General features: G+C 38.7%; 2 protein-coding genes across 2 annotated transcripts; both read right to left on the reverse strand.

Annotated features, from left to right (window-relative positions):
- Positions 1-1,977: 1,977 nt before the first annotated feature.
- LOC118055691 (protein SOMBRERO-like) lies at positions 1,978-2,676 on the reverse strand. The gene has a single exon (XM_035067630.2). It carries the CDS (start codon positions 2,674-2,676, stop codon positions 1,978-1,980), a length of 699 nt encoding a protein of 232 aa, XP_034923521.1.
- Positions 2,677-9,797: 7,121 nt separating this feature from the next.
- LOC118055687 (protein SOMBRERO) lies at positions 9,798-10,630 on the reverse strand. Its single transcript, XM_035067628.2, has one exon. The coding sequence runs from the start codon at positions 10,494-10,496 to the stop codon at positions 9,798-9,800; it is 699 nt and encodes a 232-aa protein (XP_034923519.1). The 5' UTR covers positions 10,497-10,630.
- Between the last annotated feature and the right edge of the window lie 9,668 nt (positions 10,631-20,298).

The raw sequence follows: 20,298 nt of genomic DNA on the forward strand, positions 1-20,298 counted from the left end.
GAATTTCATCCTTTAACATTGGATTATCTTAAAATTTGGCTTTGTAGTTTTTTTCCCTTATGATAAACATTCTTTTTTCTTCTAGTCATTGATATCATTTTTTCTTTTAAAATATTGTATATTTATTGTTGTTATTTTTTCTATCATATAAGTAAATAAAACTATTTGATTGGACCTAATATAGTCCATCAAGGTTGTTAAAATCAAAAATTGACTCATAAAATTATACGATTTTGCGAGTCAATACATGCTTAACGTGTAAAATCACTTTAAAAACTCGAAAATAGATAAAATCGAGTTAAAATCAAGTAAAATCAATAAAATCAGATGAAATCACAAATTGACAGTCATTTTTACGATTTTAACACAAAAAGCATCATATACTGCAGTATTCCTAAAATTTCTTGTTTATATGTCATTTCACCGTTTATTTGATGCTAACCGCCCAATTTATCCTTCCAAGCGACCGTTCAGGCAAAACATTGTTAGCCATGCGAAGCAACTCCAAGCACAGACCACTGGATCTATGACAGTGGTTAGTTTTGTCAAAGGAAAATTAAGAATCATACAGAGGATCCATTTTCTGCTACCAGAAAGTCACATTCAAGATTAGTTTTTGACATAAAAATGAACACTTTGACATGACAATACCAAAAGCCAAAGCCCACAACAGTAACACTGATGCTTCTTTCAATTCAGTGATAAGTAGCCCAACTTTAACTTTGGGTGTAAGTGTAATACTAATTATCTTTTAAAATATTTTTTATTTTTAAAATTCAATATTAAAATATTGAATTTAAAATAAAAAAAAATCAAAATTTAAAAAAAAGATTAAAACTCACATATAAACTCTCATACATATATTTAATATTTTTTTGAACCTTATTTGTTTTAGCATTTTAAAAATATTTTTAAATTTTTTTTGAAATGGTATAATAACAGTGTGCTGATATGCAATTTGATATAGTCATAATTTTATTGACTAGTTATTGATGATGTTTCCAAAATAAAATATGTTTATAGAATATCTAAGTTGTGTTTGTATTGATCACAATTTGGTTCTAATAATAATGTTTGAATTGATTACAAGCCTGATTCAAATTGATTCTTGAATTATTGAACGCATGGCATCTAAAAACAATTTCTCTAGTAATAGGTTTAATGTGGGATAACAACATGGTATAGATATTGATAAGAATTCAAAAAAAAAAAAAAAATCAGTACAAATATTGTTAAAATTTTTTTTTACGATTTTACAATCCGGGTTTATATTATATTTTTCGTGTCATGTTAAAAATATGTTTTTGACAACTTTGCGGTCCATGACTCGAGTCATGTTTTTTTTTTATTAAAAACACACTAAGAAACGCCTAATAGTTTATATAATAATAAATTAAAGAGATAAAAAAAAAAAGAGTCTCTAAAGCGCCAATACTTTTAGAGACGTGAGGATTTATACGAAGTGAAATTTGTGCTTAAACGTCACGTGTTCTACTTAGGCCACGAGCTCCAGATTCTAATTTTTTTCTTTGGTTGAGGTTTTGATTTATTATAAAATAGTTTTTTGTTTATAAAAAATTATTTTTTGTTTATAAAAGAATATTTTTGGTTAATTCATTTTGAGTTTGGGTTTGTGCTATAGCTTCTATTTAGGTTATTGTCTATAAAAATAACTTTGCTTTAAGTTTATGTTATTCTATTTTGTGATATAAAATTTTATATGATCTAAATTAAACAATTGGAAGTTTTAATTTTAAATAACTACAACAATTGCATCTAGTCAATCTAGCTCTAACGTAACCGTAAGAAACACAGAATGAGGCCGCAATCTTTGAAATTGAAAACATCACCATCAAAACTGGTTTATTGCAGCAAGGAAGATGAAGCAGCAGCACACCATCATCCAAGAAACCAGAGAGAATAGAATGCATAACATTTTTTTCAAGAACTGAGAACCATATCAATTTATAGCATTGATCAGAGATATTCACACCAAGGCACAGGAACATGAACGTGAGGTGGGTGTGCTGTCACATGAACAGTTTCTTCAATCGGAGGTGTCCTCAATTCCGAGTTCAATTTCTTCGACTGGCGTTTAGGCTCAGGCTGAGAGCTAGATTGGCTTGATTTCCTCTTTCTACTGCAATACTTGTTATTCTTTCTCCGAATTCGACAGAGCACGGTATATTGAGGAGCATTCTGCATAAGAGAATCATCGAGGGAATACTCCAACATAATCCAGGAAGCATCAGGAGTGCCTATATTGGGGTTCTTGTAACAATATCTCCTTCGATTCCAGGTAATTCCTTTGGAATGGAATGAATGGACATCGTCGCCATGCCAACGGCCCCCATTGGACCCAACACCTCGATCAAATTTGGAGGATTTCAGGCCAGGGTTTATCTTTCTCAAATTTGTGAAAAAGAAAAGATCATTCTGAGGAGACGGACCAGCCTCAACTTCATCATCATCCTCATCATCACTAGTAGTATTATTGTACTCTCCAAAATTTTCCCATATTTTCCAAGGCTCCTCGTGACCATATAGGTCATAATCTTGAACAATGTAAGGGCAAGATAGAGGAAGACCCATGACTTTGTTGTAAAGATAATGGCAAGCAAGTTCAGCCTCTGTAGGGTTAAATCGGAACCCTACAGCAATATTAGCAAGAGACATGATCGATTCCGGAAAGAAACAGAAGATAGCAGCGCGCGGGAGAAAGCCAATCTGAGAGCAGAAGAAGAATAATCCATGCTGCTATACTCCTACTAGTAATTTATAAGAGAAAGAGGGTCAGGTCGGTGCAACAAATTACTGATGAATTGTTTTGTATTACTATTTGTAAACGGAAAATATGCAAGGAAAGAAAGGCCTCCCTTTTAAATCCCAAAAAAACTTGGACACACTGATGGTAAATTAACCACGAAAATCACAATAATAAATATATGTTAAAAAAAAAAAAAACAATGAGAAATATGATATTGTGCACTTGGAAATTGTTTGGTTAGATAGTACGAATAAAAAAACTTCACACATTGTAGAATAATAAATTGAATAAATATTTTTTATGTTTATAGGTCATTTCGAGCAAAATCAATTTATAATCTTGATATGATTTTATTAAATAAATTTTATTCTAATTCTTAATATTTGTAAAAACATCATTAAAAAATCTTCGAAATATGCAATTAAATCATAATAACTTGGTTATTTTCATGTTTTTATTTTTTTTTATCATTACATTCTAATTGTAAGTTATTTGGTCTCGTAAAGTCTATTGTTTGTTGTCCCCTACAAAGTGTCTTCTCATTTACTAAAAAATCGAATAGATGACCTATATTATTTATGCCCAAGGCATTGTCATCGCTATACAATCATGCATGTATGTGAATTTCAGAGAAAAAAAGGGAATTGCTAACCTTGTTGTAATCTTACTAAGTCTGTCACAGCTACATTATATACAAGATTATTTTCCTATATTGTGCTAAGCTAATTCTGGAATTAGAGTTACAATAAGAATACATATCTTTGACAGCATATGTTTCCTAATACATTACGTAATCATGAGATTTTGTTGATTCTTTCTTAACACTCCCCCTCAAGTTGGAGAGTGGATGTCAAGAACTCCCAACTTGCGAATCATGGTGGAGAAGCTTTCTTTTCCTAATGGTTTAGTGAAGACATCCGCAAGCTATTCTGCTGAAGTAACAAATTCAGTCGTGATCGAACCATCCTGTATTTTATCTCGAATTAAGTGACAATCCATTTCTATATGTCTGGTTCTCTCATGAAAAACTGGATTAGCTACTATGTGTAAAGCTGCTTTGTTATCACAGTGTAGTAATGCTGGTTTCGGGTGCAATATCTGTAGATCTTTCAACAATGATCGTAACCAAGATAACTCACAACATGTACCTGTCATAGCTCTGTATTCGGCTTCTGCTGAGGAGAGTGACACTGTTTTCTATCTTTTCGTCCACCAAGAAACAAATGAAGAACCCAATAAAACACAATAACCTGTAGTTGATCTCCGAGTCATTGGGCAACCAGCCCAATCCGAATCACAAAAATCTTGCAGAGACATACCATTTTGAGAAGAGAAAAACAAACCCTGACCTGGAGCACCTTTCAGGTAACGCAACACATGCAAGGCAGCCTCCATGTGTGGTTTGCGTGGGGCATGCATAAACCGACTTAGCACATGTACATAATACATGATATTCGGTCGTGTAATAGTCAAGTAGATTAGGCGCCCCATAAGTCTTCTATACTGAGATGGATCTTTAAGCAAGTCACCTACATCAGAGAGTTTTGTGTTTTGTTCCATAGGAAAATTCACGGGTTTAGCACCCAAAACCCCACTATCCTTCAGAATTTCCAAAGCGTATTTTCGTTGTGAGATAGAAATACCTTTTTTTGATCGAGAGACCTTAATGCCCAGAAAATAGTTCAAATCACCCAAATCCTTAATGCAAAAACGATTGTGCAAAAAGTTCTTAAGAGTGGATATAGCGTTGAGGTCATTACTGGTGATGAGAATGTTGTCAACATATATCAATAATGCAATAAAAGATTTATGATTGCGACATGTGAACAATGAATAATCTGCTTTAGATTGAACATATCCGGCAGCTTGAATAACTGCAGAGAATTTGGCAAACCATTGGCGAGATGCTTGCTTTAATCCATATAATGACTTGTTGAGGTGACATACCAAGTTCTCCCCCTGTTGCTGAAGACCAGGAGGTGGACACATATAAATTTCTTTATGAAGATCACCATGAAGGAAAGCATTGTGTACATCTAGTTGGTGAAGGGACCAATTCTGTGCTACTGCTAAAGCCAATAAACAGCGGACGATAATTATTTTGGCAGTAGGAGAGAATGTGTCATGGAAATCAATACCTTCTAGCTGTGTGTAACCCTTGGCCACTAACCGAGCTTTATGACACTCAATGGTGCCATCTGAATGACGTTTGATTTTGTATATCCACCGACATCCAATGGCAGTCTTGTCAGGAGGGAGAGATGTGAGGGACTAAGTCTGGTTAGCTTCCAATGCTGCAAGCTCAGATTGCATGGCATTGTGCCATTGTGGAAGGGAGGCAGCTTCAGTGTATGAGCGGGGATCAATGTCCTGACTAATGGTGGCAACAAAAGACCTGTGCTGTGGTGAGTAGCGGTGATAAGAAAGGAAATTACAAAGAGGATACCTTGTACCTGTGGTGAGAATGGACGATGAAGGCAGCGTTGGTTTGGGAGACGTTACTTGGTTGCAAACAAAATCACGTAGAGCACGGGGAGGGCTGTGATGCCGCTGGGAACGATGCAGAGGCTACACAGTAAGGATAGGTGGTGACAGGGGCACATTATAGGGAGAGGATGGAGGGACAGGGGTGGAAGACACTGAAGAGGGGATTGGGTAGTCTGTTGAAGGAAGATCGGAGATGGAAATGGGAATGACTGGTGTGGTAGCTGTGGATTCAGTTGATGGTATGGGAGGTGCAGTAATGATAGGGGGTAATTGATAGGGAAAAATGTGTTCATGAAAGACAATGTCACGGCTGGTGAGAAATTTATAGGTGGTAAGGTTGTAGAGTTTATAAGCTTTTTGGCCGACTGGGTACCCGAAAAAAACACAACATGCAGCTCAAAGAGCAAATTTATGTGTAGCGTGCACTTCAGTAGCATATGCAAGGCAACCGAAAACTTTGAGATGAGAGTAATTTGGAACCTTGTTGTAAAGTTTTTCAAAGGGGGTTTTATGGGAAAGAAGTGGTATGGGCAAACGATTGATTAAATGGATAGTAGTAAAGACGCATTCTGCCCAAAAATGCAAGGAGAGGTGAGCTTGAAAACGAAGAGCATGTGCAGACTCAAGGATATGACAATGTTTACGCTCGACAACCCCATTTTGTTAGGGCGTATAAACGCAAGAGTGTTAATAAGTTGTGCCATGTTGGCGGAAAACATTCTACATAGAAAAAAATTCCCCCCATTATCAACGCAAATATTTGCGATGGATGCATTAAATTGAGTTTTGACGAAGGAAAAAAAATTGATGAGTAAATTTTGTGTTTCATGTTTGTGATGCATAAAAAATATGCATGTAAATCGAGAGTAATCATCCACAATTGTCAAAAAATATTTAGCACCCGAAAGAGAAGGAATTTTATAAGGCCCCCAAATATCACAATGAATTAATTCAAATTGTCGAATAGAGGAAATTGAATTAGCAGAAAAAGGGAGACGACATTGTTTTGAAAGTGCACAAATATCACAAGCATCTTGCAATTTAAAAGGAAAATTGAATAAAGTTTTTGCCATAAAATGTAATTTAGAGGAAGATAAATGCCCTAATCGGCGATGCCACAAATCGGTGGAGGAGATGACATGAGAATGAGATGATTGGGTAGCAATGGCAGCAGATATGGAGGGTTGGTGTTTTGGTGTTGATGGTGTTGATGCTAATGCAACCAAGTAATAAAGTCTACCTCGTTGTTTACCCAAACCAATCGTCGTCTTCATCGCCAAGTCCTGTAAAACACACCAATATGGAAAAAAAGGTTACTGAACAATTAAGTCCTCTTGTAATTCGACTTATGGACATCAAATCCACCTTAAAAGATGGCACACCAAGCATATTTTTTAGAGAAATAATAGAATTCAAATGTAAAGTCCCGATAGACGTAATTGGAGCCCGTTCTCCACTTGGCAAAATAATTGGTGGCAAAATAGTGTTCTGCTGACTATCGACAAGCAAATTCGGAGAAGAAGTAACATGGTCAGTGGCACCATTATCGAGAATTAATCGACTTGGCATAATAATTGGTGTTTGTAACAAAACTGGAGTGGTGACCGCAGCATTGGCTTGAGGAATAGTGGTTTGAGCATTTTGTTGCATTGTTCATGATGGACAATATTTGTTGGAATTGTAAATCAAAGAGTCCATTCATCACCGAATGCTTCTCTTCCATCATGGGACTTCCTTGATGTAATTAGCTGAAGGTTGTGCAAGTTTGTTGTAATGTTGACGACTTCCAGACTTGTTGAATCTATTGGCTTTGTGCTTTGGGTGACCTGGTGGATATCCATGCAATTTCCAACATGTATCTCGCACATGATGGTCACTGTCACAGTATGTGCAGTGCAGTGGCTTACAATTAAAGGAATTGGAGCGGGAGGAAACCCCTTGACCTGATCGAAAAGCCAGAGTTGTGGGTGCATTTCGTTGAACTGCCATGGCTGCGGTTTCTGTTGCATCATGTGTATCACCTAAGCTGCGTTGCTTTTCTTCTTTAACAATGGAAACATAAGCTTGATGAACATCAGGTAAAGGATTCAGCAGTAGAATCTGCTCCCGAATTGCCTTGTAAGATTCATTTAATCCCATGAGAAATTGCATCAATTGTCATCGCTTATGATATGCTCCACAAGAGCAAATAGTTCCGTAATAAGATCCCAATTCATCCCACGATCCCTTCAGCTTTGTATAATATGCCGCAATTGTCATATGAGCTTGAGAAACACAAGCTATGTCTCTCTCAATCTGAAAAATACGGGGAGTGTTACTTTGAGAGAAACGATCTCGAAGATCCTCCCAAACTTCTTGTGTTGTAGTTGAATATATAACACTGTCGGCAAGTTCTAGTGTAATTGAGTTAAGAATCCATGATAAAATCATGTCGTTGCATCTTTTCCATAAAGCATGATTGTTTGGCTAGTTGATGGTTGATGGTATTTGTATTGTCCCATCTATAAATCCCAATTTATTTTTAGCGTTTAAAGAAATTGTCATAGATCTGCACCAAGTAGAGTAGTTATCACCATTGAGAGGTTTGGAAACAAGCACCAATCCCGGATGATCGGAATGATAGAGAAAAAAAGGATCAAAGGCATTATTCATGCCTTCCTTAGAAAATTGCTCATGTTCCATGGTAGTGAACAATCGGTAAAAAATTGAAGCAGGAGTTTGCAACAGAGATATAGAGCAACAAGAGAAAGAGAGCTAGGGTAAACCACGCTTTGATACCATGTGAATTTCAGAGAAAATAAGGGAATTGCCAACCCTGTTGTAATCTTACTGAGTCTATCACAACTACATTATATACAAGATTATTTTCCTATATTGTGCTAAGCTAATTATGGAATAAGAGTTACAATAGGAATACATATCTTTGACAACATATGTTTCCTAATACATTACGTAATCATGAGATTTTGTTGATTCTTTCTTAACAATGTATCATCTCTAAATTGATAATGAATGGCTTATCATTTGCTTTAATTTTTTTAATTAATCCATCTAGTAACAAGACATCAAAGCTTGATGTAAGGATGATGAAACACATATTAGCATGTATTCAATCTCGTCCAAGTCAAGTGTTTTAACTTGTGTATTCTTCAAACACAAAGAAAGTTGTCTTGGAGGAATTAGACCCAATAGTGAGATACACCTATAACACTTTTATAATATCTCTTATACCTCCTATAAAATTTTGGGATAATATTTGCTTTGCAGTAGTATACCATTGAAATTTACTATTATGTGCACAAGTTTCAAATGGCAAGTCATAACCGATGTTTAATTAGAAAATACGAGGCTTGGTTGTTGGTCAACTATAAGTCTTGACTAGTCTATTTTTACTATTTTTGCCTTTTTTTTCTAAATTGAATTTATAGTCACTCTATAGATAAGTCAAGATACATGTCGACGCTCCACCACCACTTTTTTTTTCTTTCATTGCGCTGAACTTGGTTCATGTTTATGCTAAATATGTAAGATAACGTAAAACTTTAACATCTAATTAATAATGCAAATAGAAATTAACACAAACCATAAATAGTAACATAGATAGAAAGGTTTTAAGATGTAGAGGAGTTAATACACAACCAAGACAACAAGAGTGGAATCCAAATAAAAATCAAAGCTTTACCATTGTAATTTTTATCAAGTTCATATAACATGGATTTGGTGTGCTTCCGAGACCTAAGTCACTTGGATAAGGCGTGGTTCCAGACCCATGGAACTTAGGTCTGGCTTGGTTGCTAAACCCATGACATTTGGGTCTAGCATGGGCGCTTAGGCTTGACATGGTATGTAGACCTAAGTCACTTGGGTCTGGCGTTGTTCCAGACCTATGGCATTTGGGTCTGGCTTGGTTGCCAAACCCATGACGCTTGGGTCTGACATGGGCGTTTGGGCTTGGCTTGTTTGCCAAACCCAAATGCATTGGGTCTAATGTTGTTGCCAGACCCAGGTAGCTTGGGTCTGGCATCTAAGATTTGCATAATTTTCGTGAGCCAGCCAAGGTAATGGTTTTGTTGAGGACTAAAACACTCATGCAAAAATATTGAATGGTCTTAGAACATCTAGCTAATAATTCATTGTGAACTTTTGATGTATTGTTAAGAAAAAAAACAATAATATTTTTGCTAAATTTCAATAAATAGGTGTAAAATTTAAGTTAAACTCTGTAATGTTGATTCCAATCGTTAGATACATGTTTGCGGTCTTGCAACTTTAAAAAACTCTAATCATGACAAAGAAAAATTACTCTTGCAAGTTTTAATTTTAAATAACTACAACAATTGCATCTAGCCAATCTAGCTATAACGTAACTGTAGGAAACACACAATGGGGCCGCAATCTTTGAAATTGAAACATCACTATCAAAACTGGTTTATTGCAGCAAGGAAGATGATGCAGCAGCACACCATCATCCAAGAAACCAGAGAGAATAGAATGCATAACATTTTTTTCAAGAACTGAGAACCATATCAATTTATAGCATTGATCAGAGATATTCACACCAAGGCACAGGAACATGAACGTGAGGTGGGTGTGCTGTCACATGAACAGTTTCTTCAATCGGAGGTGTCCTCAATTTCGAGTTCAATTTCTTCGACTGGCGTTTAGGCTCAGGCTGAGAGCTAGATTGGCTTGATTTCCTCTTTCTACTGCAATACTTGTTACTCTTTTTCCGAATTCGACAGAGCACGGTATAATGAGGAGCATTCTGCATAAGAGAATCATCGAGGGAATACTCCAACATAATCCAGGAAGCATCAGGAGTGCCTATATTGGGGTTCTTGTAACAATATCTCCTTCGATTCCAGGTAATTCCTTTGGAATGGAATGAATGGACATCGTCGCCATGCCAACGGCCCCCATTGGACCCAACACCACGATCAAATTTGGAGGATTTCAGGCCAGGGTTTATCTTTCTCAAATTTGTGAAAAAGAAAAGATCATTCTGAGGAGACGGACCAGCCTCGATTTCATCATCATCCTCATCATCACTAGTAGTATTATTGTATTCTCCAAAATTTTCCCATATTTTCCAAGGCTCCTCGTGACCATATAGGTCATAATCTTGAACAATGTAAGGGCAAGATAGAGGAAGACCCATGACTTTGTTGTAAAGATAATGGCAAGCAAGTTCAGCCTCTGTAGGGTTAAATCGGAACCCTACAGCAATATTAGCAAGAGACATGATCGATTCCGGAAAGAAACAGAAGATAGCAGCGCGCGGGAGAAAGCCAATCTGAGAGCAGAAGAAGAATAATCCATGCTGCTATACTGCTACTAGTAATTTATAAGAGAAAGAGGGTCAGGTCGGTGCAACAAATTACTGATGAATTGTTTTGTATTACTATTTGTAAACGGAAAATATGCAAGGAAAGGAAGGCCTTCCTTTTAAATCCCAAAAGAACTTGGACAGGCTGATTGTAAATTAACCACGGAAATAACAATAATAAATATATGAAAAAAAAAAAACAATGAGAAATATGATATTGTGCACTTGGAAATTGTTTGGTTAGATAGTACGAATAAAAAGCTTCACACATTGTAGAATAATAAATTGAATAAATATTTTCTATGTTTATAGGTCATTTCGAGCAAAATCAATTTATAATCTTGATATGATTTTATTAAATAAATTTTATTCTAGTTCTTAATATTTGTAAAAACATCATTAAAAATCTCCGAAATATGCAATTAAATCATAATAACTTGGTTATTTTCATGTTTTTATTTTTTTTATCATTACATTTTAATTGTAAGTTATTTGGTCTCATAAAGTCTATTGTTTGATGTCCCCTACAAAGTGTCTTCTCATTTACTAAAAACACTACCAGAAATTCACTAAATACCAATGGAATCCCCGACAGAATATTTCTGCCGGTATTTTTCGGTCAAAATTACCGACGGAATATTTCCGTCCGTAATTCGATCGGTAATTACCGACCGAATTACGGACATAAACTTTACAATTAATGAAAAAAGGGCGAGTACCTGACGCAGAGGTTTTGGCGGGTGATTTTTCCGACAGAATCACCGATGGATTCAAAACCTGGGACCCGTACAGGTGACGTGATTGGTTCACCGTAAAAAATACCCATGGCATCACCGACGGATTTGAAATGCCAGATCCGTACGGGTGACGTGACCGGTGCACCGTCAAAAATACCGACGGAATCACCGAGGGATTTGAAAAGTAGGTCCGTGTGGTGACGTGTCAATTTCCCGTCAGAATTACCAACGGAGTCACCAATGTATTCACCGACAGTGTTATTCCGTCTGTGAGTCAGTCGGAATAAGTGAATATATGGCCGCCTTGCCGACACTCTCCTCCCCCATTTCTCCTTCTTCTTCCTAATCCTAAGTCACCAATGTACATGTTTTATTGTTATTTCTCAAACAAACTTGTAGTTTATGAATGTATAATTTTATACCTGTTATTATTTATTTTAGATTTTGTAAGATTGTATTTGTTTGTAAATTGTTAAAACTTTGTGGAATTACCGAATTACATGTTATGTTTTGAAATAATTAATAGCTTGCTTAATGGGTCTGTTTTAATTTTTATTGATGGTATTATAGAGTGGTAATTTCTGTTAATTTATATATATATATATATATATATATTAATTTGTATGGACGTTGATAAATGATAATGAATATTTAATATTTATGAGAAGTTGTGATTGGTTTGTTGGATAATCTTGAGATAAAGTAATATATTTACAAGTTTATTTACCTAACTTAGTTAATTAATATATACATGATGTTATCATAATTTTATAGAGGTTCGATAGAAGTCATGGATGTATCTAGATTCACCCCAAGGATTGCGGAGGATGGATTATTGTAACGGGTGTCGCATGTGTGCGGCGGCGCGGTGATTGTCCACCCTCAAGGAATAACAAAAATGGGATATGGATTTATTCCTAGGAAAACATGTGTAGAGACAAGGAATTCTTGTCTCCTATAAGTGGAAAATTTGAATGGGAGTCGCCACCTAGTATTCTGGTTACTAGGAACCCTAACTGGTCTCAGAGATGGGGTACGGAGACTGGTTGCGTAAAGGGAAGGTATTAGCACCCCAACTACGCCCTACTTAAGGTAGGCTGCATTGTTTTGATGTCTGATAAAATCTAAGGTTGTGTTATGGTTTTGTTCAGAATACACATTACATGTAATGTCATACCCCAAGTTCTATTGTCCGAAAAAAAAAGAATTAAATATCTGAAATATGCATTACGTATAATGTCATACCCCGGATGCTAAGAGACAAACAAAATAAAATTTTTTGTTTTTTTTGAAATTTTAGCCAATATTCTTTTAACTTTAATAAACTGGTTATTAAAGCCAAAATGCATGCTAAAACATTGTTTTTTGGTGTATGAAAAATACAATATGATTTTTTAGCTTTGAGACACTTGGCCGTATACACAAAAACATTTTTTTGGATTTTTGGATTTTTTTTGTATTTTTTGGAAGTTTTGGATGAAAAACCGGGTATTTAAATATTAGATTTTTGTATTTTTACGACATAAAAATACTGCCTGATATTGATAAAAATGATATAAAAACAACGCGGAAAAATTATAAGATGCTGAAACAATTTTTTTGATTTTTTTTCTCTTTGAAATGGTCGGGTCAGGCCCAAATACATGGGCTGGGCCGAACCAGGCCCAAATGCATGGGCTGGGCTCAGCCCAGCCCGTGTAAACAGTTCCTTCCACTGTTCACATGCTACGTGAACAGTGGAGGCTGGCAATGGAGAAGAAGCAGGAGAAAGAAGAAGGAGAGAAAGGCTGACCTGTGGTGGCGACAGGAAGCGGCACTGACAATGGGGTGGCCGGCGGTGGCTCTGCATTTTCCTTCTCTCTCTCCTCTGTTTTGTTTTGTTTTTTTTTCATTTTCTTCTCTGCTGCTCCTTCTTATTCTTATTCTTTTCGGTTTTTTCTTCTATTCCCTTCTCTCTCTTTTCTTCTCCTCTTCCCCTCTTCTCCCCCTTCTCCCTTTTGTTCTCTCTTTTTTTCCGGTCCCCTTCCCCTGTTTTTATAGGCAAAAACAGGGGGGGACGTCGTCGGTGGGGCGGCCACTGTTGGCCGCCCCCTCCACTATCGATCAATGGCTAAAAATGAGGAGGCAAGTGGGTGAATTGTGGGCGTCTTTTTGAAACCATCGGGGGGAGGGAAGTCGGTGCGAAACAGAGGAGAAAAGAAAATCTTCTTCTCCCCTGTTCTCTGCGTGCCCACGGAAGAAGATGATGGTGCCGTTCAAAACGGCACCGTTTTGCGTTTTTTTTAAATAAACAGTGCATGAAACGACGCTGTTTTGGTCAAAACACGCCGTTTCATTTAAAAGGAAAAGGCGCCAAACGCTTCAGATTCAAATTTCGGCCCTTAATTTGCGCGCGTTTTACAATTTAGTCCTTGGTCTCGGATTTCTGCAATTAAGTTCCTAATTGGCCATTAAACTTCAATATTTATGCAATTAAGCCCCTGATTTGACCAAATTAACTTCCAAATATTATATTTTGACCCCAAAACTTTAATTTCTTCCAATTAAAGCCCAAATTAACTCAAAAATCAATTTTTGTTGCAATTAAACTCTCCAAAAATTCAATTACACCTTTAATAAAATTTAATTGAGTCCATAAACTTCTAATTTTGGACTTTTTTTTCTCAAATTGAATTTTCTTTATCATCGGAGCTCTCATCAGTCAATGATCTACCGTCAAAAATTATTTTTATATTTTTGAACATCCTCAATCAAGTTTTGAGCATTTTTAGGGCGCTCTGGCATTTTTTCACTGTTATTTTTTTAATACTATATTTTTTTGTATTTTATTATTTTTTATGTGGGGATCCAAAAATGGGTTACAACAGTTGCCCCCATCTTTACAATGCTTACGGAACAAAAATTTTGCGTAGTAAGTGTTGTAAAGATAAACAAAATTGGTCTTCCAAAATTTGGTTGACCTAAAACTTAAACCGGACCCAAAGTCCTGTGTGTGGTTGGGCCAGACTGAGATTCCTTTCGCCAATCCCCTCTAACCAGAACCAAAATCCTTTGTGTGTGGTTAGGATAGACTGAGATTCCTTTCGCCAATCCCCTCTAACCAGAACCACAAAATCATGCGTGTAGGTCGGTCAACCCCGGTGGAGGAATGGTGTCATTGTAATGGGTGACCTACCCAGATAAAAACATGGAGAATTGGATGGCGAGGGCTTAAAGGCAAGCTCGAAAAGAGGTAGGGTTAGAAAAACGCACTACCTAAGAAGTGAAGGCTCAAAGGCACACTTGAAAAGAGGTAGAGTTAGAAAAATGCACCACCAAAGGAGTTGAGGGCTCAGATGCGCACTCAAAAGGAGGTAAGGTTAGAAAACGCATTACCAAAGGATGAGGGCTCAAAGGCGCACTCAAAATGGAGGTGAGGGCTAAAAGGCGCACTCAAAAGGAGGTAGGGTTTGAAAACGCACTACCTAAGGGATGATGGCTCAAAGGCGCACTCAAAAGGGAGGTGAGGGCTCAAAGGCGCACTCAAAAGGAAGCAGGGTTAGAAAACGCACTACCAAAGGGATGAGGGCTCAAAGGCACATTCAAAATGGAGGTGAGGGCTCGAAGGCGCACTCAAAAGGAGGCAGGGTTAGAAAACGCACTACCAAAGGGATGAGGGCTCAAAGGCGCACTCAAAATGGAGGTGAGGGCTCGAAGGCACACTCAAAAGGAGGTAGGGTTAGAAAACGCACTACCAAAGGGATGAGGGCTCAAAGGCGCACTCAAAATGGAGGTAAGGGCTCCAAGGCACACTCAAAAGGAGGTAGGGTTAGAAAACGCACTACCAAAGGGATGAGGGCTCAAAAGCGCACTCAAAATGAAGGTGAGGGCTCGAAGGAGCACTAAAAAAGGAGGCAGGGTTAGAAAATGCACTACTAAAGGGATGAGGGCTCAAAGGCGCACTCAAAATGGAGGTGAGGGCTCAAAGGCGCACTCAAAAGGAGGCAGGGTTAGAAAACGCACTACCAAAGGGATAAGGGCTTGAAGGCGCGCTCAAAATGGAGGTGAGGGCTCGAAGGCGCACTCAAAAGGAGGTAGGGTTAGAAAACGCAATACCAAAGGGATGAGGGCTCAAAGGCGCACTCAAAATGGAGGTGAGGGCTAAAAGGCGCACTCAAAAGGAGGTAGGGTTTGAAAACGCACTACCTAAGGGATGAGGGTTCAAAGGCGCACTCAAAAGGAAACAGGGTTAGAAAACGCACTACCAAAAGGATGAGGGCTCAAAGGCGCATTCAAAATGGAGGTGAGGGCTCGAAGGCGCACTCAAAAGGAGGAAGGGTTAGAAAACGCACTACCAAAGGGATGAGGGCTCGAAGGCGCACTCAAAAGGAGGCAGGGTTAGAAAACGCATTACCAAAGGGATGAGGGCTCAAAGGCACACTCAAAATGGAGGTGAGGGCTCGAAGGCACACTCAAAAGGAGGTAGGGTTAGAAAACGCACTACCAAAGGGATGAGGGCTCAAAAGCGCACTCAAAATGAAGGTGAGGGCTCGAAGGAGCACTAAAAAAGGAGGTAGGGTTAGAAAATGCACTACCAAAGGGATGAGGGCTCAAAGGCGCACTAAAAATGGAGGTGAGGGCTCAAAGGTGCACTCAAAAGGAGGCAGGGTTAGAAAACGCACTACCAAAGGGATGAGGGCTCAAAGGCACACTCAAAATGGAGGTGAGGGCTCGAAGGCACACTTAAAAGGAGGTAGGGTTAGAAAACGCACTACCAAAGGGATGAGGGCTCAAAAGCGCACTCAAAATGAAGGTGAGGGCTCGAAGGAGCACTAAAAAGGGAGGCAGGGTTAGAAAATGCACTTCTAAAGGGATGAGGGCTCAAAGGCGCACTCAAAATGGAGGTGAGGGCTCAAAGGCGCACTCAAAAGGAGGTAGGGTTAGAAAACGCACTACCAAAGGGATGAGGGCTCGAAGGCGCACTCAAAATGGAGGTGAGGGCTAGAAGGCGCACTCAAAAGGAGGTAGGGTTAGAAAACGCAATACCAAAGGGATGAGGGCTCAAAGGCCCACTCAAAATGGAGGTGAGGGCTAAAAGGCGCACTCAAAAGGAGGTAGGGTTTGAAAACGCACTACCTAAGGGATGAGGGCTCAAAGGCGCACTCAAAAGGAAACAGGGTTAGAAAACGCACTACCAAAGGGATGAGGGCTCATAGGCGCATTCAAAATGGAGATGAGGGCTCGAAGGTGCACTCAAAAGGAGGCAGGGTTAGAAAACGCACTACCAAAGGGATGAGGGCTCGAAGGCGCACTCAAAAGGAGGCAGGGTTAGAAAACGCATTACCAAAGGGATGAGGGCTCAAAGGCACACTCAAAATGGAGGTGAGGGCTCGAAGGCACACTCAAAAGGAGGTAGGGTTAGAAAACGCACTACCAAAGGGATGAGGGCTCAAAGGCGCACTCAAAATGGAGGTGAGGGCTCGAAGGCACACTCAAAAGGAGGTAGGGTTAGAAAACGCACTACCAAAGGGATGAGGGCTCAAAAGCGCACTCAAAATGAAGGTGAGGGCTCGTAGGAGCACTAAAAAAGGAGGCAAGGTTAGAAAATGCACTACCAAAGGGATGAGGGCTCAAAGGCGCACTCAAAATGGAGGTGAGGGCTCAAAGGCGCACTCAAAAGGAGGCAGGGTTAGAAAACGCACTACCAAAGGGATGAGGGCTCAAAGGCGCACTCAAAATGGAGGTGAGGGCTCGAAGGCGCACTCAAAAGGAGGTATGGTTAGAAAACGCACTACCAAAGGGATGAGGGCTCAAAGGCGCACTCAAAATGGAGGTGAGGGCTCGAAGGCGCACTAAAAAAGGAGATAGGGTTAGAAAACGCACTACGCAAAAGGAGGTAAGGTTAGAAAATGCAGTACCTAAAAGTTGATGTTGAAGCACTGATCTGTCAATGTTGAAAGAAAATGCATTATGATTGATATGCATGTGTACTTACCTGAGAAATATAGGCCCCCATTTCTTTATGGTGTCTTTCTTTTCTCTCAAAAGTTGTAGTGTTGGTAGTAAACTTTGATGGCTTTTCCACATTTGCTTACTCGGGTTACACATTGTGATCTTGACCTCTGGGAAGGGTTTGCTGTCATCATACATCTTTGTCCTTCACCTTTTATCTTAAGGGTTACCAATTTTGCCCGACATTTTCCTTAGAAAAGGAATCATGGAGCCAGCCCTACCATGTGTTTTTAATTGCCCCCTAGTTTGATCATGCCCCCCAAGTGTTGAACTTGGGTTTAGTTTGGGGTGAGGATATGTGAAAGTACATTTGGGTTTTTTGTACAATGAAATGTTTTCATGCAAAAAATGATTTTGACATTGGTTCAAAATAAACTTGTTCTAAAAAATTCAAGTGATTCCTATGGACAGGTTTCTTGCAGTGAAAGCTTTTTGCTTTTGGTTAAAGATGAAGTGACATCTGGTTGGTCACAAAAGGTTGAAATTTCAATTTGAGGGTTATTGAGAATCGAAATGATTCAAAGCATTTATTTTATTTGCATGAATAATGATTTGACTCGCACGAGAAAGCACTGCATACCGATCTAGATTGCTTGCCTTTGATCATAAAGGGCTTTATCAGGTATGTAATGTAGGCTTTGGCTATTGGTTAAAAAGAAAAGGATATGTTGCAGGCTCAAAAGGTGTTTAAGGGATTTCAAGACTAAGGATCACTTGTGCTTGTTTATGTGATGTATGCATGTTAGATGTATGAACATGTAATTTATATGATGAACTTGCCCGTCGAGGGATGACATATGATTATAACTCTTGCATAATGAAACAAGAATCTTGATTCTTACCCATACTGTTCAATGAAAATTTTCTGAGTGACAGTCTTGAGTTCAAAATGTGTAAGAAGGGTTTGCCTTGATGTAAAGAAAGATAGCTCATACAAACTAAAGACAAGGTCTATTCATTATATGAATATGAATAGGTTTTCTATCTGGTCTCAAAAGGGTCTCATATCTGCCTAGTGACGTCCTTCGTAAAGGCAGTATGGGGGCATTGCAAAGAATAGTTAAGGCACGTATGTCCACCATTACCAAGCAGGCTCTCAGATATGAGTTGGGTGTTTCACGCATCTGAACCCGACCAATAGTCATAGGGCAGATCGTTAATTCCCCACTTAACTTAAAGGCTTATGTGTGCTTGAAAACTATAAAGCGTGTGATGCATGAGGCAGTTCTATACATTGCATGAACAAATGTGTACATAAATTAAAGCGCATAAAATAAAAATAAACACGCAAACCACAACACAAAAAACACAATAATCAGACAAAAACAAAGCTTAGTCCACAAGTTCCCTAGTGGAGTCGCCATTCTGTCGCACATGTGCGGCGGTGCGGCGATCGTCTACCCTCAGTGGAAAATTTGAATGGAAGTCGCCACCTAGTATTCTGGTTACTAGGAACCCTAACTGGTTTCAGAGATGGGGTACGGAGACTGGTTGCGTAAAGGGAAGGTATTAGCACCCCAACTACGCCCTACCTAAGGTAGGCTGCATTGTTTTGATGTCTGATAAAATCTAAGGTTGTGTTGTGGTTTTGTTCAGAATACGCATTACATGTAATGTCATACCCCAAGTTCTATTGTCTGAAAAAAAGAATTAAATATCCGAAATATGCATTACGTATAATGTCATACCCCGGATACTAAGAGACAAACAAAATAAAATTTTTTGTTGTTTTTGAAATTTTGGTCAATATTCTCTTAACTTTAATAAACTGGTTATTAAAGCCAAAATGCATGCTAAAACATTTTTTTTGGTGTATGAAAAATACAATATGATTTTTTAGCTTTGAGACACTTGGCCGTATACACAAAAACATTTTTTTGGATTTTTGGATTTTTTTTGTATTTTTTGGAAGTTTTGGATGAAAAACCGGGTATTTAAATATCTGATTTTTGTATTTTTACGACATAAAAATACTGCCCGATATTGATAAAAATGATATAAAAACAACGCGGAAAAATTATAAGATGCTGAAACAATTTTTTTGATTTTTTTTCTCTTTGAAATGGGCCGGGTCAGGCCCAAATACATGGGCTGGGCCGCACTAGGCCCAAATGCACGGGATGGGCTCAGCCCAGCCCATGTAAACAGTGCTTTCCATTGTTCACATGTTACGTGAACAGTGGAGGCTGGCAACAGAGAAGAAGCAGGAGAAAGAAGAAGGAGAGAAAGGTTGACCTGTGGTGGCTGTCGTCGTTGGCGGAGCTGCTGGTGGTGACAGGAAGCGGCGCTGACAGTGGGGTGGTCGGCGGTGGCTCTGCGTTTTCCTTCTCTCTCTCCTATGTTTTTTTTTTTTCTTCTCTGCTACTCCTTCTTCTTCTTCTTCTTCTTATTCTTTTCGGTTTTTTCTTCTATTCCCTTCTCTCTCTTTTCTTCTCCTCTTCCCCTCTTCTCCCCCTTCTCCCCCTTCTCCCTTCTGTTCTCTCTTTTTTTTCGGTCCCCTTCCCCTGTTTTTATAGGCAAAAACAGGGGGGGATGTCGTCGGTGGGGCGGCCACTGTTGGCCGCCCCCTCCACTATCGATCAATGGATAAAAAGGAGGAGGCAAGTGGGTGAATTGTGGGCTTCTTTTTGAAACCATCGGGGGGAGGGAAGTCGGTGCGAAACAGAGGAGAAAAGAAAAAGGAGGAGGCAAGTGGGTGAATTGTGGGCTTCTTTTTGAAACCATCGGGGGGAGGGAAGTCGGTGCGAAACAGAGGAGAAAAGAAAAGCTTCTTCTCCCCTATTCTCTGCGTGCCCAGGGAAGAAGATGATGGTGTCGTTCAAAACGGCACCGTTTTGTGTTTTTTTTTAAAATAAACAGTGCATGAAATGGCGCCATTTTGGTCAAAACACGCCGTTTCATTTAAAAGGAAAAGGTGCCAAACGCTTTAGATTCAAATTTCGGCCCTTAATTTGCGCGCATTTTACAATTTAGTCCTTGGTCTCAGATTT

The sequence above is a fragment of the Populus alba genome, chromosome 19 (genome assembly GCF_005239225.2).
Source record: "Populus alba chromosome 19, ASM523922v2, whole genome shotgun sequence".
Classification (NCBI taxonomy): domain Eukaryota; kingdom Viridiplantae; phylum Streptophyta; class Magnoliopsida; order Malpighiales; family Salicaceae; genus Populus; species Populus alba.